Source organism: Zeugodacus cucurbitae, chromosome 6 (assembly GCF_028554725.1).
Source record: "Zeugodacus cucurbitae isolate PBARC_wt_2022May chromosome 6, idZeuCucr1.2, whole genome shotgun sequence".
NCBI classification, from domain to species: domain Eukaryota; kingdom Metazoa; phylum Arthropoda; class Insecta; order Diptera; family Tephritidae; genus Zeugodacus; species Zeugodacus cucurbitae.
In genome coordinates this window covers 64340786-64358038 of record NC_071671.1, presented here as the reverse complement: position 1 = coordinate 64358038, position 17253 = coordinate 64340786, and the positions used below count along the sequence as shown (strand labels likewise).

The 17253-nt window shown below is 33.8% G+C and overlaps 2 protein-coding genes across 3 annotated transcripts in view; one reads left to right on the top strand and one right to left on the bottom strand.

The window, feature by feature from the left end:
• Window positions 1–414: 414 nt before the first annotated feature.
• Jra (transcription factor Jra) lies at window positions 415–2382 on the bottom strand. The gene is made up of 3 exons (XM_011179752.3): window positions 1337–2382; window positions 1081–1273; window positions 415–1016 (listed from the first exon to the last, which is right to left on the bottom strand). Exons 1-3 carry the CDS (start codon window positions 1694–1696, stop codon window positions 679–681), a joined length of 891 nt encoding a protein of 296 aa, XP_011178054.1. The 5' UTR covers window positions 1697–2382; the 3' UTR covers window positions 415–678.
• Window positions 2383–7408: 5026 nt separating this feature from the next.
• Window positions 7409–17253, top strand: part of LOC105209376 (uncharacterized) — a 29109-nt gene continuing 19264 nt past the window's right edge. Inside the window, exons 1-2 of one of the 2 annotated variants that reach the window (XM_011179751.3) lie at window positions 7409–7603; window positions 12273–13667. In XM_011179751.3, coding sequence (XP_011178053.1) covers window positions 13290–13667 — 378 coding nt within the window. In that variant the 5' untranslated portion in view covers window positions 7409–7603; window positions 12273–13289. Of the gene's footprint in view, window positions 7636–12272; window positions 13668–17253 lie in introns of both variants that reach the window. The other variant, XM_054233431.1, reaches the window with a different exon arrangement.

Sequence of the window (17253 nt, the reverse complement as noted above, 5' to 3'; positions counted from 1 at the left end):
CACTGCTAAAAGCATTAATACGTAAGCTATTTTAACTACTCAATTTAAAAGCACACATTTCGTTAGCAGCATTATTGCTTATTGTTGCATATCATAATCCGTGATAATAACTAGCACAAGTGGACGTTCACCATCGTTATCCATATTGGCGTTGAAATCATCGTGAATATCCGTTGTCATTGTTTGTGTTGTTGTTGCGCTCGCATCCAGCGCGAGTACAGCGGCATTGGTCGATGTTTGCGTATTGTTGTTGTTATTGCTGTTCTGTAACTCGGAATCAACACTGATACCACCAGTGGAACACATGGAGTTTGTTGAGTGCGTCGACGAGCAATCACCGGTCAATGGTGGTGTCTCCATGAACAATTCGATGGGCATGTGCTGTTCAATCACATTGATTATGCTATTATTGAGTTGTAAATCCGATAAGTCAGTATTTGCCTCAGTTTCATCTTGCTGTTGTTGCAGCGTGTTGCGTACCAGTTTTAGTTGTTTGTTATGTGTAGCGCGCTGTTGTTGCTTTTGGCTAGCATTTTCTTTTTTCAAATCCAATATTTTCGTACGCGTATCACGCTCCAACATTAGTCCATTCCCTGATTTTACATCGAATTCATGCAGTTGCGTTTCCGGTTTTTGCCTATGTTCTAACTTTCGAGCGCCTACCACGTAATCCTCATGTTATTTGCCCGCCAACAGGGGCTGATCCGTTAACATGGAGATTGTGCAACCGGAGTTAAAGTGATCCATCACTTGCTCTTTGAGCTGTGCTACATGATCCTTCAGCGCTTTAACCACTGCACCGAGGTCGGAGTTTTCGCCCTTGAGTATTTTAACTTTATCTTCAAGCTTGGAAATGCGTTCCAGCTTACGTTTACGGCACTTGGAGGCGGCCACACGGTTACGCTGCCGCTTGCGCTCCAACTTGATCTTCTCTTGCGTTTCCATATCGATTGGACTGAGCGCCGCTGGCGAACCGGGGTTTTGTGGCTCATCCTTGATGGCAACGGGGAAGTTTTCTATAGACAAATAACAAAGTTGCTTAGTAATTGTTAAAATGGTAGTAATATAAGTTTTAATTACCTAAATTAGTGTAGGTGAATGAACCGCCACTAACGCCCGTGCCCACAATGTTTGTCGTGGTGGTCGTCGCGGTCGTTGCTACATTAGCACTGCTGCTGTTCGTTATCTGTGCGGCCTGTGACTTTTTGCTTTGATGCAAATTGCTCAACGCTTCCTCGAAACCCTTCACATATGCCTCCTGCTCAGAGGTAACCTAAAATTATAAAAAAAAAAAATTAATAACTTTACCAATTTCCAATAGGTATTTGCTACTTACCGTACTCGTTTTGCTGGGGAATATCACACCCGGCTGCGGCGTCGGCATTACGTTGCTCAGCAACATTTTCTCAATGTCAGGTGTATTTATGGTTTTCATGCTGTCCAAATTGGGTGAATCGATACTAAGCGGTGGTATCAAACGTTGTTTCTTTGCCGCCATTTTATTCAAATCTAATGAAATAGGCCGCTTATTTGACACGCTGTTGTTGTTGTTACTTGGTGCAGCGGCGTTTGGTGTTTGGAAAGTTAGATTTATGTCGCCAACTTCCGTTTTCGGTAAGATGTTAACCGACGGTGCGTTGCTGTTAATCGTCACAGCTGTGTTGGTGGTTGTTGTTGCACTGATAGTGGTTTTCATAGTAAATTCCTTATTATGTGTGTGAATGTAGTCTATGCGCAAGGTGATGACGTCACTCTAGTATATCGTCTAACGAGTTATAGTATCTTCAGCTGTTTTGCCTTTTGTCAACACGAAATATGTACGAGGCCTTGGAACTGTTGCTGCTGCTGTCACTCGTCGCTACTGTATATGTGCTTTGCTTTTGTTTGCGCGGTAAGCGCTGCGATTTTATCTTTGATGACTCACCAACACGACTAGTTTGCTAGCGCTTTACCCATGTTACCCCTCGTCCAAACAAATTGGAATGTTATCGTTTGACTGGGAGGGGTTGACTGGTTTTCCAGTCTTTTGAATATCTTTTGCTTTTAATTAATAATATGTAATTTTTGGCAACAACACGTTTTTAATGTATGTATTTATGTGCGTTATTGTCTTATTATTAAATGTAATATTTTTGGTGTTTATCACACAAGTTTTTTATGACGCAAATTCCGATTAGTGTCTCAATATGCCACAAACACTATATTGATTATATTATTTATTGAATAAAATTACACAATTGCACTTTTCTTTATACTAAACAACTATATGCTTATTAAAATATTGTTTAATAGCTTTTAAAACGATTATCAAAAGGCCTTCAAGACCACACACGTTTAACAATCCAATTCGGTTGCTTATTTTTTACGGAATATTCGCTGAATTCGCTGCAACAGCAAATTTATACCAATCAGGGTTGCTTTGTGTGTATTTGCAGGTTTGCTAAAATATGTATGAAAATTTAATTCTTTTTAAAAGTATTTTAGGATTGGAAAATAATAATTTATAAAAATTAATATAATTAAGTTAAAATTTATCGAAATCTTTACTATTTTTTGTAAATTATTAAGCAACAATAATAAAATAATTTTATAAAATAAAGACCTAATAATCTCCAGCAATATGATTTCTAAGATCTAAAATGTCTCAAATGCTTTGCCGATGTCCGTTATTTCTGAAGATGTCCGTGTCTGTAGATTGTTTTGATTTTAAATTTGGAAGTGGCAAAGGATATTTTTATAAAATATTTTTGAATATTTTGTTTTTATTTATAGTAACCAGTAGTACAGAAATTAGTAATAACTAGATTCTTAAAATGTTCCCAAACTAATTTCAATCTCATAGCTCACAACCAATTCAAATAAAGTCCACGAAAATGATGATTGATCATGACTAGACCACAACTATGTGGTTTAAAGAGGTCTCTGAATATCTGATAATTATTTTTCGAAATATCTAAATGCTGTCCTCTAGCCTCATATTTACATTAGGAAATTTTCCGTCCTTTGTGTTGGGTTTATATCGTATACGAGATGTGTTCAAAAAATAACGGGAATTTAAAATAAAGCCAAATTTTGAATGTAGGATTAAAATTTAAATATTAAACTTGCCACAACTTAGCACCCATTTAGTTCCAGTGTATAATTATTTCGTTCCACCCACAATGCATGTGTGTTCTATTCGCCAAAAACTGGTAAACGCTTTAATATGTTAATTATAGATATTAAAACACGAAACAAAGCGCCATTCTAACCGACAACAAGTTAATAAACGAAAAAATGGAAAATGAAAAAAAAGAATCAGAATTTAGATGTTGTGCGAAATGAAGGGCGAACGAGGTTTCCCGCTGAAGTGTATGAGAGTTATGGTCAAGTGCTTCGTGGAAAACAAGAACAGATGTATATATACGTATGTATGTACAGTATCATATGTGTGTTTTTATATCTGAGTATGAGTGTCTTTCAAGCCCTAGAAGCTAGCTAGTTGATGGCTTTAACAAAAACTAACAATCAAGAACAGATTGATGCCGTGAGCAGATGAATGTTTGTATATTGAAAGTAGCTTTGCTGTCAAATCTTGGCGCTGATCAAATAAACGTCCAACAAATACCACATACAAAAAATAACGGCAATTGCTGCTAAGGCAATTGTTCTAAACGCTGATCAGTGATGCAGTACGAACGGGTGCTCGAGTGCTGGCACTGTGACTTGAAAGTTTGAAGGTTGAACGTATATGAAGAAAACAAACAGTAAAACGAATTCAAGAAGCTTAAGGATTTCCTGCGTTGTTCGTTGAGAATTGCAGATGCCACACACACACATATAAAAAACACCAATATTAGTTATCGCCACAAAATCTAGAATCACTTGACCATTTCGGCTGTTAGAAGATTGATATGCACACACACACACATACGCACAGCCACACATACACAGAAACAAGTGGAAGTAATGGTCTAACGATTAGATTGATCTGCCAGTGATGCAGTTGCCAGCGAGACAGAGCACTTGAGCTCAGGGTAAAAAAATATGTTTATAGCTTCAAAACGTTGAGCGGAAAACATAAATCTCTTGAAATAAGTACAACTGCGTTGTTATTGCTTTATCAACGGCGCATCTAGTGTTAGAATTCTTAATTTAACTTAACTTTGCTGTCTTTTTATTCACTTTTTCCCTCATATAGATTGCTAGAAATTGCCATTCTAAGTTGTCAAGTGGCATGCTTGTAGTTGTATAACAACAACGGTAACTTATTAATTGCCACACTTCAGTGCACAGCATAACACTTAAGTACTGTTTTTAACTTTTTTTTTATTTATTTACACTGCACATAAGTTTGTATAAGTAAATACACACCTCAGACAATTATTAAAACAATTCCAACACAAGTTTCTTTTTTATTATTTCACACTTGTTGCACAGATAAATGAATGACATGTTGCATTACATAAATAATAAATAAATAATGTACATACATATGTACTATAGTGATCTATATGTGGGTACAGAAATGTGCCAATATATGTCGATATGTATTTATAGAATAGAAGATAAATAAAATAAAATAAAATAAAATAAAATAAAATAAAATAAAATAAAATAAAATAAAATAAAATAAAATAAAATAAAATAAAATAAAATAAAATAAAATAAAATAAAATAAAATAAAATAAAATAAAATAAAATAAAATAAAATAAAATAAAATAAAATAAAATAAAATAAAATAAAATAAAATAAAATAAAATAAAATAAAATAAAATAAAATAAAATAAAATAAAATAAAATAAAATAAAATAAAATAAAATAAAATAAAATAAAATAAAATAAAATAAAATAAAATAAAATAAAATAAAATAAAATAAAATAAAATAAAATAAAATAAAATAACTAGTAAATAAATAGTTTAAAAAACAAAAAAAAAAAAATAAGCGGGTTTAGCAAGTGTTCTTTTGTCACTCGCTTAAAACACCGAACCTCAACTTTGTTCCGTTATCTGTCGATCATCTCTAGTTTGCTTTACTCAAATGTGTGTGTTCGGTTATTGTGTGACAGTTGTATTCAATTTCCCAAGCAATTGTAATAGTTTCTGTTTGATTAAAAGCACACGTGTTTATTATAATCATAGACGCTTATATGAAAGTGCAGAAATCAATAAATGTATATTATTATTGATGTGCACAATATACATTATTGATTGGCGCTTCTGATCTCCATGACTTTAAGAATGAGTTGGCTGGCGAGAGAGATTTTGGTGAGAGTACTTAGCCGCTCTGATAACTTTAAGAATTAATTTTCTCTGGTCAATTAGTTTACTAAAGCTTCCAGAAGTGAAATGCTGAAGATCCTTATCCCGTGATATGAAACAACGTTCTGAAAAATCAACGATCCGATCGGCGGTCAATAGAACGCTCAAACTGCTGATAAAGGCGAGCACGATCAAACTCACGATCTACCAAATACCACGCCATCACTGTAGCCACTCATCCGCCAGCCAGCTGTTGCCCATTTCCCTCTCAAGCGATTTCACTGTTTTCCTTTTCATCCAATTTCATTTCACTCTTTGGTAAAAAAAAGTCTGGAACTTGCACTTTTCCATTTCTTTAATTTGCGCTGATTGTGAATGATGACCGACGACATGTGCGGCACTTATCTAATTGGTTCTTTATGGTAATGGGTGTCGCTTGCGTTGCGCCGCTGCCTTCGCGGCAGTTGCATTACAATCACCAAGTCATCAAAGCATAAGACAAGACGGGCTAATTGATGTTGCATTTAAAAAATGCGCAATGTTTATTTACATACATATGTATACACATTCCATTCGGCGCTGTTAAATGGCTGTCGGCAATATGCCGTGAACTTGCTCTTCTGCGTTAAGTAAACATTATTTATCTTTATGAAATAGATTTGCTCAGAATTATTTTAACTTAAGCTATCGTGCTGCATGCTAACATACAAATGCACTTAAATGAAAATAAATAATAACTATATGCAATTAAGATAGCAAATTTCTTTAAAGTTTCTTTGTAGTTCAAATGTACAAGTGCATTATGGTTTTAGTTGGGAATTTCTGGAATTTATGCACTCAATTTTGAAGTATATATATTTTGGGAAAATACTCAATGTTCTGAAATGATTCTCGCGAAAGATTACTTACGGGTTATGGTGTGATGAGAGTGGTTCTCACTTTCTTCAGAACTTCTAGATTTTCCAACTTTATCAACCAGCGATTTCAAGATCCATGGAATTAATATTTTTACTATTCACGAGTTTCTCTTTAATTCTCTTTACAATCTTCTTCCGAAAAATTGAGAAGGTAGAGTTTTTTGTAAAGATCGTAAATGATTTTTGTTCTCACTACGGACTCCGAAGCTTCCTTTTAACCATAAAAATATATAGGGCGATTGGTTTAATCCCGTTATCTCATTCATTGTGACCCAGACTGTTGAATAACTAAAATCAGAATGTTTTGAGGTAATACGATAAGCTTCGACCGGGACGACCTATACTTTCTTTAGTGAATTTCCCTTTATCGTCTTAATCGATTCTTTGCGGGTTCCCAGAACAGTTAGTTGAGTTTCAGGAATATGTTAAGTCATAGAGAGACGAATCTGGCGATGAGACTAGCAAAGCGATGACTTTATTCGAACATCTCTATTCTGATCTCCACTCTCCTTCTTTCTTAGAACAACTAAAAATATGCTTAGTCAATTCCAAAAATATAGTAAGAATTTCGACTGCTCTTCGTTCTCTCACAAACTTTTTGCGAGATAAAAATTGTCACTCTTAAACTTGACATTGGAGAACAAAGGAGGATGCTCCAACCTTCCCAAACACTTATATTTAGAACTTTTCATATCCTACTTTTCACTTGAAATAGTGTTGGTATAAGAGTTTATTAGTTAAACAACAACGTTCCTCTTCATTCCTTCTATATTTCCTTCTTGTCGTCTTGTTGCCAAGGGTCCATGTTTTTATATAAGAAACCAACTAGATATTAAATCATTTAATTTGAATCAATTGCAATCACTGCAATTTAAAATATGTTCATTCCATCATGACATTTCCAACGATATGCGCAAATGTCATCACAAAGTGTCGGTGCAAGGGAGCCACGCAGCCGACAAAGCGAAAATTCGTCAGACCAACTGGCGATCTGCATTTCTGCTGCACTCGTACTCCTCCACATGCGCTACTCACAAGCAGCTGTGACTCCCACTCCGCACAGCGTTTGAGTAGCGGTTTAACGGTGCCACTGCACACACACACGCTCGTGGCATGCCAGAATTCGCGCGAGGCACTCACCACCGATCGTGCGATGGTCGTGTGCTAACGCTGCTGTTTTCGTGCAGCGCTGCGTTGTGGGTCGCTTCGTGGCGTTGCGGATTTTTACAAATTTCCACCTGTGGCTCGACGCTCCAACCATTCATTCGCCAACCAGCCACCGAAGTGGCATATCGCACACGCGGAAAAGCACTCGACGCGCGCGCTGAATGCTCAACGATCAACGACAATTGTGATCCCGGATAATCAGTGCACATATAAATTCTGAATAAAATTGTAACAGTGCGAATGAAAGAATGTGAATAAATTGTTAATTGAATTAAGGTGAATTTGAATTGCAGAACGCGTTGCGATGGGTGTGTTGCACACGTTGCCACGTACGAGTGGCGCCCAGGATTGTGTTTGTGTTGTGAAAAGTTCCGCGCCTGCGCATTCAAAAAGTGGTGTTTGAAAGAATTTTAAAAGAATATTGGACATTCCTAAAATATTATTTTTTTATTGAGGCGTTATGTATTCGAAAAAATTCTAGTTGGCTCCCCCAAAGTGGCAGCGAATATTATAATAAATCGTTACGGTTGAGCGACGAAACTAAATTATTTTTTATACATACCTATACATATGTACAAAATAGGTTGATATTTTCAAAATGAATTTGCCGTCGACGCACTTGAATTGTGTTTTTTATCATATTTTATAATTATTTTTATGGGGTTTTGTGTTTCATAGTTTTTGAAAGTGAACGTGTTGCGTGAAACTCTCAAATTAAAGAATTTATAATATTTTTTCCAGAAATATTTGTTGTTGTTTGTTTTAAATTATTTTGGTAGCGTTAAAGTTATTAAATATAAATTAGTGCCCACAACTCATATGCATATATCTGATTACTTCCAAATTTTTTAAGGGCATTTGCCTTTTGAAAACTGAAATTATTTATCACTTAGCTGGTTGTTGTGACAGTTTTCAAAATTTTTTGGAATTTGGTTTTTATTTTTTAATTCAATTAATTATAGTTAAATTTGTTTATGTGAAAAAAAAAATCAAAGTTGACTTAATTTAATTACTTCACAACAATTTCAGCACTTTAAAATACAAAAATATTTTTTTTAACAGTTAAATATTTTTTGGTGGTCTTTTTTATATTTTCTATTCAAAAATATTTCTATTATTAAATAAATATAATTTAATTTTAAACAAATATGTGTATTTCAAAAATATTTTAAATTCATTTTGGTAAAAAATTTAGAAAGAAAAAATATTAAAAGGACATTTGTATACAAACTTTATTTAAAGAAAATAAGTATATAAAATTTCTTCAACATTGATAATTTCTAAAACATGTTAATTGCTTTAAAATATATATTTTATTTTGAGAGTCGTTTAGTTGATTCACTCATATCAGAAAATATTGTACTTTAGATATTACGTATAAGCTTTAGGATCCTTTTTATTTTGTACGCTTTTTTATTAGGAGATTGAGTCATCTGTAAAAAATTGTATTTTTCGATTTTTGAACTTAGCCTCCAATATCGAAATATTTGGATTAGAAGTTCGAATAAGGACATTTTTTTAATTTTAATGTTATTTACAAGATATAATGTACATTTTCAATCCTTAATTCAATGGTGTATAAAACTTTTCGGACAAGCTTAAATGATGGTTGCTATGAGGGGTCAAAGTTTGATTTTAGGAAAAAATATAAAAAAATTCACATCGCAAAATACTGGACTCCTTATAACATTTGTAATATAAGTTGGACGAAAAGGTATTATATACCATTTAATTAAGAAGAAAATTTAGATTTTATCTGTATTTTAGATTTTTTAGTAGCTATATCCTGTAATTAATAATAATTATTTTAAAGATTCTTTTTTTCGAACTTCGAATTCAAATATTTCGATTTTGGAGACCAACTTCGAAAATCGGAGAATATCCTTTTTTACTTAAGTCTTAATCTCAAGGAAAAAACTAGTTTGATCCAATACCCAGCGGAGTGTTATTAGCCTTTTGCTATCTATATCTATCTCAAGATTTCTATATTCTATATTATCAGTCAGATTATTCTAAATTCACATTCTCGGTTGAGTTCAAAATTCAAAAATTCAAGTTAACCGCGGTAATCCACGTAGAAATATATAAACAAGATCTTCCATGTATTCATATCCCTTTAAATTTGAGTGTTTTTTTTTTCAATAATCCTCTTTTTAGAATCAAATGGCTGTATTGCAAAGTAATTTTTGATATTATTCAATTCAAATTATATGATATTTCAGAATATAGTATATATGGGCCTAGTAACAGTGGGTAATCTTCGTTACACTGAGCCTAATTTTCTTTAAGAAAATTGTCATTTATTTGAATGAAAGTCATTATAAAGGAGCGAAATAAAGTTGTAGAGCAGATTGACAGAGGATGATATTCTTGAAAAGACAATTAAATATTTTTTGCATATATAGTAAATATATTTTGCTTTATAGAATCCTCCGAGTTCGACTTTAGTTTTCCACGAATCATACGTTTCTTTGTAATAAAATATTTCCAGAAGCTTTGTAGTAGTGTTTCAGACCGGATTGAATCGGATTTTAGTAATGGTTATTTGGACGAATCCACCATGAGATCTATACAGGTGACTTCAGTAGCATCAGTCTGAAGAATATTAGTTTATTGATTGAAAACAGGCGTATTATAAGATTTCTAAATTAATTTTATTGCGCTTGATTTTCCTGTAAATGGTGTTTTTTCGGAGGCGTAAAAAGTTTTTTTTAAAAAAAACTTGAAAAAATTGTTAGCATTTTGTTTCAATTGGTTCGACAAATTTTCTGGCATTTAGTGTTTAAACAAACTTTCGATCTTTGTATCTCGAATATACACTCTATAAATATTTACTGGAAGCATTTAATAGTTTTACTACAAGAATATGTTAAAGTGCTTACAGAGAAGCTCTTACAAAAGAACTAACGTTGTAATCTGAAGCGCTGAAACAAAAGTACTTACATGTGAAATGTAAGTATGTATGTAGAAAAGAAAAACGAGCCAACCAAGACATGACTGCAAGAAAAGCGGCAAAGAAAATTTAAGACAATACACTAGCTTTCAGCAAAACTTTAATGCAAACATAGCATAGTAAATACAACAAACCAACAGTGAAATAGACATGTACAATGAATACAAACAAACATACAAACACAAATGTAATAAGAAAGTAACAGTACAACAACAGCAACATGACAGAAACAACAAGCAATCAAAACGATTAATTAGTGCATAAAACGCGCATAAATAATTTACATTGCCGTTAAATGAGAAAATCCAACCAAAAGACATGAAACCAAACAACAACAACAAAAGATAAATACATATGTAGATATGTATGCCTGGGTATAACTGAGGCAATCATATTTACAACAATACACATATGATCATTGAGCAGACGAAATAAATAAAGAATAGTAAATTTCAAATTGTGTGTGTGTGTAAACCGTTATATTTTGTGCATTAGCTGTAAATTTCTCTCAGTGCATTCACACTTGCATACATACATACAAGTACATATGCATATGTATGATTAGTTGCAGTTGTGCGATTGGCAATTCGCTTTCAATCTAATTAAAATCTGATAGAAACATAAATATGTGCAAATTATTTTTCATTAACGCAGCTCATTTTCAAAGAGATTAAGTAGCTTGTTTATTGGCAATTAAATAGAGAAAGAAATGTAGAAATTATACTGGCTTGTAATTTGATCTCTTAAGTTTGGCAATATGTGGCTAAATGCGCTTTGTTGGTGTTGTTGTAATAGTAAAAATGTTTGAAATTCGAAATTGCACATTTTTTTCTCTGAATTACAATTGTAATAACGCAAAAGGTGGCTTAAGAAATTTTAATAGAGGCTATAACTACAGTAAATTTAGCTACATTAGGGTGGGTCGCCACTTCTGTGGGAGAAATATTTAAATTTTTTATGTATGAATAGTACTGGAACGGGAAGTGTTTTGAAAATATATATTTAAGTTTGATATACTTCGGTTTCGAAACTTAAGTCTCGAAAATTTCTGAAATCTCAGCTAATTCGAAGTATTTTGATGTCAAGTAGTATCTTTGTCATGATTGGAATATGGAATTGAAGGAAGGACTTTTGGTATTGGTATTTAGAGGCATTTCCTTGCAGTAATTTGCTCTAAATATAGTAGAATCTAGGCAAGGACACGACAATTGAAACTCCAACTATAACTAATCTACAACTTTGACAAATAAACTTAGGTTTCGCGAAAGCATCTCATCATCTCTTCAGAAGATCGAATTCTGTGATATAAGACCTAACTAAAGAATCGAAAATAAAACATTGAAATTATTCTGCGAACAAAATGTTTTCAATTTTGTTGTTCCTTGTAGACTCGGGTTATGTTTAAAAATAGCTGTAGCTTTATTCGAGTTTTCAAAAAAGTGCATAATGAGGATCGAAATTACCACTTTAGCCTAGTGTAGTATGGTCCCCATATTTATGGAATATATTTTTTAAGGGTTTTGAACAATTTTATTACGTTTATCATATACAATAATATAATTATTTAAAATAAAAGAGAAGTTGTAGTATATTTTCCCTCTTATGTTAGAGCCATTTCCGTTAGAAAAAAATATAGTTTTTCGAATTTGCATTTTGCCGAAGCCTGGATCGTTTGGTAGTAGTACGTAATACAAGTATTATATTTTGAGATCTATGACTTTTATCAGCTATTACAGTTACTTCTCCTCCTAGTAACTTCTCCTCCTAGTTAATTTAGAAGACGTCTCAAAATATGAAAGGAAAGTTTTTAGATTTTTAAAGTTTTTTTTTCAAAAACCTCTGCAGTGGTTAATTAGTTAATATATTACTGAATTCTTAGAAATCGGTTAAATATTAGATCGCTTCCTCAAGTTAAACTTCCAAAAATATCCATTAAAATTTTTTCACCTATTTAAAAAACAACCCAACTTAATACTCCAACGCATATTGCAGCTAAAGAAGCCACCACATCCGAAGCAGCAACGGCAACAAAAATTTATGCAACAGTTATTAACTAGCCAGCAACCGAAAGTAATAAAACTAATAAGAAAAGGCTAAATAAGTGAAAAATTACTAAAACAAAAACAAACAAAAAGAAAAACCAAAAAACCAAAAACTACCACAGTGGCAATAAAACGCATTGGCAAAATTAAATTATGTGCAAAAAAGCGAGCGATTACAGTAAGAATAACAACAACAACAGCAATAACTTCGAAGAAGTAAACGCAAATTAATAGCAACAGCATAAGTATAAAAGCAACAATTAAACAACACGCTGAACAATGTTTTGAGGCAATTTAAATCAAAGCAAAAATCAGCACATATTTTACACAACAACAACAACAACACAAAAACGCGTATAAATAAACAAAAATTACAACAGTAACAAAAGCATAAAAAAGCAAAAATCGAGACGCTGCAAAAAACTAAAAAAATTCGGCTGACTGTTGGAAAATCGCAACAACAACAAATAACAGTAACAACAAAAATTACGCCCGCGCAGCTGTTGCGTGCGCACGCCCATCAAGCAGCCCTACGACAGACCAGACCAACCAACAACAATTAGCTTGGCTTAGCCACACAGCGGGAGTCGCTTTTTCGTGCGCTTGCAGTGCAGTGGTGTTGGCCCACCAACTTGGCTCCACACAGCGTGGTGATCGCATGCCTAACATCAGCTGCAATGCACACGGATTAGTTAGAGCAACAGCTGTTGTTGTTTTGTTATTGCTGTTGTTGGCTGAGCTGCCCCCATTTATGCCCAGCTCACCAGCAGCGGCAACACCACGTCACGCTGAGCGCACGCGCTGCCGCCTACTCCTCTGCACTCGGCGCTGCATATGGCTGTGTTAGCTTTGCTTTGCTTTCATTTTTCCGCGCTTTGCGTTTTCCATTTTCAACGTTTTTTTATAACTGTTTAGTGTTTTTGTTGATATTTGTTGTTGCTGAAAAGTTCGTAAACGCCAACGCTTGATGATGTGCTCACCTAGTGGCTTCGTTTTCATTTTAATTGCTACTTTAATTTGGAATTGTTTGCATTTTGAGTGTGCGGTGCACGACAACAACAACAACAATAACAACCCCACCAGTAGTAGTAATGCTGGTAGCAACAACAGCAACAACAAATCTGGTGTTGTTAATCGCAGTTGGTTTAACAAAGCCACAGCGAGTCAAAATAATGTGGTTGGTCCCCAAGCAGCTGATGGCAGTAGAAGTAGCAGCAGCAGCACCCACAATAACGGTATTACCAACAGCAACACAAACGTGAAGGCTAGCCCTCGCGCTGTTGGCGGTCGCCGTCTGCGCATCGATATCACGCGGAAGCACAGCGTTCATCTGAATGGTGTCGAGGTAAGTTCTGTTCGTTCGTTTCCTGATTTACATCTACAGAAGAGTACCCTTGTGGGTCAGCAGTTCTTTTGTTTTGACTTTGAAATGCTTGTAAACATTAACTCAGTGTAACGAAGACTAAATATTACTCGGATTTTTTTGTTTAAATTGCAGACGTGGTTACTTTTTGGCCATCGTAAGTTAGTCGTACTTAAATTGGGTCATTATCAAGCTAGTTTAAGTTCTAGAGTATGAGACAAGTGTAAGTTAAGTAAAGGTCTTATTGATGAAAGAAGGTCTTACTAATGACAAAAGATTTCTTAACCTTTAAAGTTTTATATTGTATTTTGAAGACTTGATCACAAAGAAGGTCAATTAAGGCCATTTAAGGTATTATTGAAATGGACCCTAAACTATGGTCGAATTCAAATCAATCATTAGTGGTGAACCATAATGGGATATAATTCGAAGAAGTATTGTAACGATTTTTCATATATTACCCGAGATACCCAATAAAAAGAGCACCAAGGAGACTGTTAACTACACATTATAGGGCTAGACTTTGATGCTTATTCAGGCCTTTATAAAAAATAAGTTTTTGTTTTTCAAAAGCGGTGGATAATGCTAGTTTCCGAGCACATTTCCTCTAAGACAAATCTTTCTCATATCTCATATAAAATCCACAAAACGCTCGAGGTTGTCTTAAAACACTTCTAGATCCTGCTATTCGTTAGATAACATTAAAGCCTATATCAAAGGTGTAGATAAATAAGTCTGGCGAACATTAAACAAAAGTTCCACATTAAAACATTAAATCTTCAAATACCCATGCGACATTCAAAAGCCCAGAACATCCACGTGGTTGGTAAATAAATTCTATGAACTAACGGTATTTTTAAACTACCTTCAAACGAAAACATACCGAACGAATTAAAAATGACAATTGATAGTTTCGAAAAAAAACACACACTTTATTACAGTCGATAGCAGACAAACACCGTTCCTCATAAAGATCATATGCAGACAATGGCCTCCAACTAGTTTTTTCTTTGTAAGATTTCAAGGTGAACATTATTTGGTCTCTAGTGATCAAAACTAAGAGTTCGTTGACTGTTTATTTCATGTTAACAAATGTATTGTTCTTCATCTCTACCAGACGTATGTATTCACCCGGTTTCTTTAAGGAATGATGATCTAGCGTATGTTTAGGCTAATGACCTTTGGATGAAGGTTCTGGATACACTCCACTGATGAAAATCATAAAGAACTGTGGGGCAAAAATCGTCTACATTTATTGTAAATCAATGAAACATTTTTCCAATTAGGTTAACCAGGACTATAAGATATACTAATAAGGATAAAATTGAAATTTTTTATTTTCGTTAGATTAAGATCTTTACTTCATTATGAAGCCTCTTTTATATTTCTTGTAACAGTTGCACAATTCTTTATTAGCCCTAAGAAATTAAGTGGAGAAAGTATTTAACAGTATGCTTGTTAATTGAACTGCAGATTGCTTTAGCTACACTGCAGTCATTTAAAGCCGTCTTATAATTGCTTGAGTTCCTCCGCAAACGACAACTTTTATTTACTTTTGCTTTTGCGCTTCGCACAAATTTTCACGCTTTTTGACCAAACTGACGTAATTTATGTAAATACCGCCAAAGAAATTAAAAAAATGCATTAAATTAATTTTTTTCTTTGGTTTTTGGTTTAGATGTACTTGGCGGTTTCTGTAATGATTGTTATTATTTCATAGGTTAGGTAACTACTTGCTGCGTTTCGAAGAAAATGAAATGTGCTTGCAGTTATAAAATCGCTTGGAAGTCATATTTGGTGAAGATAAAAAATTGTGGGTGATATTTAGTAAATAGCGGGATTATGCAAACACTGACTTGCATTATATAATGTGGGTAGTGCAATTAATTAGTTTTTGTAGGTAATTAATATTGTAGTGAAGTATGAGTCAGCCATTTAAAAGTGTTAGATACGGGTTGTCTCATACAGGTGCCACCGGCCATCGAAGAGTTTTCGACTCTTTCGAATGTTGCTGAAACTATGGATGCCAGAAAGACGATCTGAGATCTTGGAATATTATCAAACAAGGATTGCTGAAAAGAAAATAAAATTAATTAGGTATTATGCTAGATACCATAATCACTCCTGAAATCTCTGCTCTAGAAAATTGCTAAGACAGAAGACAGCATATTATCTAAAAATCCCAATATTCAATCTTTTGAACGGCGTTTAATTGTCTCAAGCACTGAAGAGCACGATGAGAAATAAACTAATTTAATTACATTATGAAGATAATCGTCTATAAATCCACTTTCATAATTAAATACTTTAATACAGAATATAATTCTTCTATATCTTCCACTTTTCGCCATTCTTTTTGTTGCGCTATTACCATTAAAGAATTCTGCCAACTGCTGCAATGGAATTTTCCACAGCAGATTTGTGGATAAAAAGAACACTTTCTGTATTACATATCGCCATTTTTTTATTAGTCAAAGTTAAAAAAATTGCTGCTGCAAATAGTGAACTCAAAGCGAATCTCTGAGGCGTTACAAAGTGTGCCACGCAGCTCAAGCAATTTAATGAAAAGCGTCGCTTAGAAAAAAAACTATTCTAGAAAACTTCGTTGTATAATGGTTTACACACATACAAGTCCACAAATGGTGGTAAATATGAACCAAATACTTGGCAGCGTTGTAATAACAAAGGCCAAGAATTTACATTTTTCTGGAGTCGACGAAGGTTGAACATTGTCTCAGGGTATTAGCCTATTTATACACTCGCGCTTGTTATAGGTATGGCATGTATGAGTTTATTTGTGTGCTTTGATGTTGAGTTATAGCTGTGCGCATGCGAATTTATTACATTTGAAAAGTGTCTACCGATTTAATTTTTATTACAGTGAATTTATTATTTTATATGCAAATAACTTGAAATGTGTCTTTTTTTCCTCGTGGAAGAGATTTTGACTTGTAACCAATAGTTTTATAGCGTATGAGGAAAATGTGATATATTACATATCTTTATTGTATTCAAATCGGTATATAGTAGGTCAATTCACCAAACAATTAATATTGAATTCATCAAAAATCTCAGTTTGAGTTTACTATTTTCTTCCTTGAAGCGATAATAAAAGTGAAATATACTACGGCATACAAGTTATACGAGGGCTGCTATATATATTTCTGGCCTAATAATGAAAATATGAATATTTATCAACGAAAATGGTTTTATTGTTTTTCAAAATATTCTCCACTTTTGCAAGCGCTCAAACCAATTTTCGAAGCACTTTTTTTGAGCGGGATCCAACGAGAACAAACCTTTTTTACGGCCAGGTGTTCATGCAATATCGAATGTATGCTGGTGGGAGAAATGCATGGGCATGCCTCTATCTGAAGGTATGTTACATGACGGTCTTGCATTATCAGTTCACGTACGGCATCGATGTTTTCTGGCACAACGGCTGTTTTTGGACGACCTTCACGGAATTCGTCTTTGAGCGAGCGTCGGCCACGATTGAATTCGTTGTACCAGTTTTTCACAGTGCTATAGGATGGTGCTTCATAGCCATACAAAGATTTTAGTTCAT

Coding starts and splice junctions, on each gene's coding strand:
- Jra (XM_011179752.3), bottom strand. CDS start 1,696: ATGAAAACCACTATCAGTGCAACAACAACCACCAACACAGCTGTGACG. Junction 1,274..1,336: donor TCCCCAGCAAAACGAGTACG/GTAAGTAGCAAA, acceptor TTATAATTTTAG/GTTACCTCTGAGCAGGAGGC. Junction 1,017..1,080: donor ATTCACCTACACTAATTTAG/GTAATTAAAACT, acceptor ATTTGTCTATAG/AAAACTTCCCCGTTGCCATC.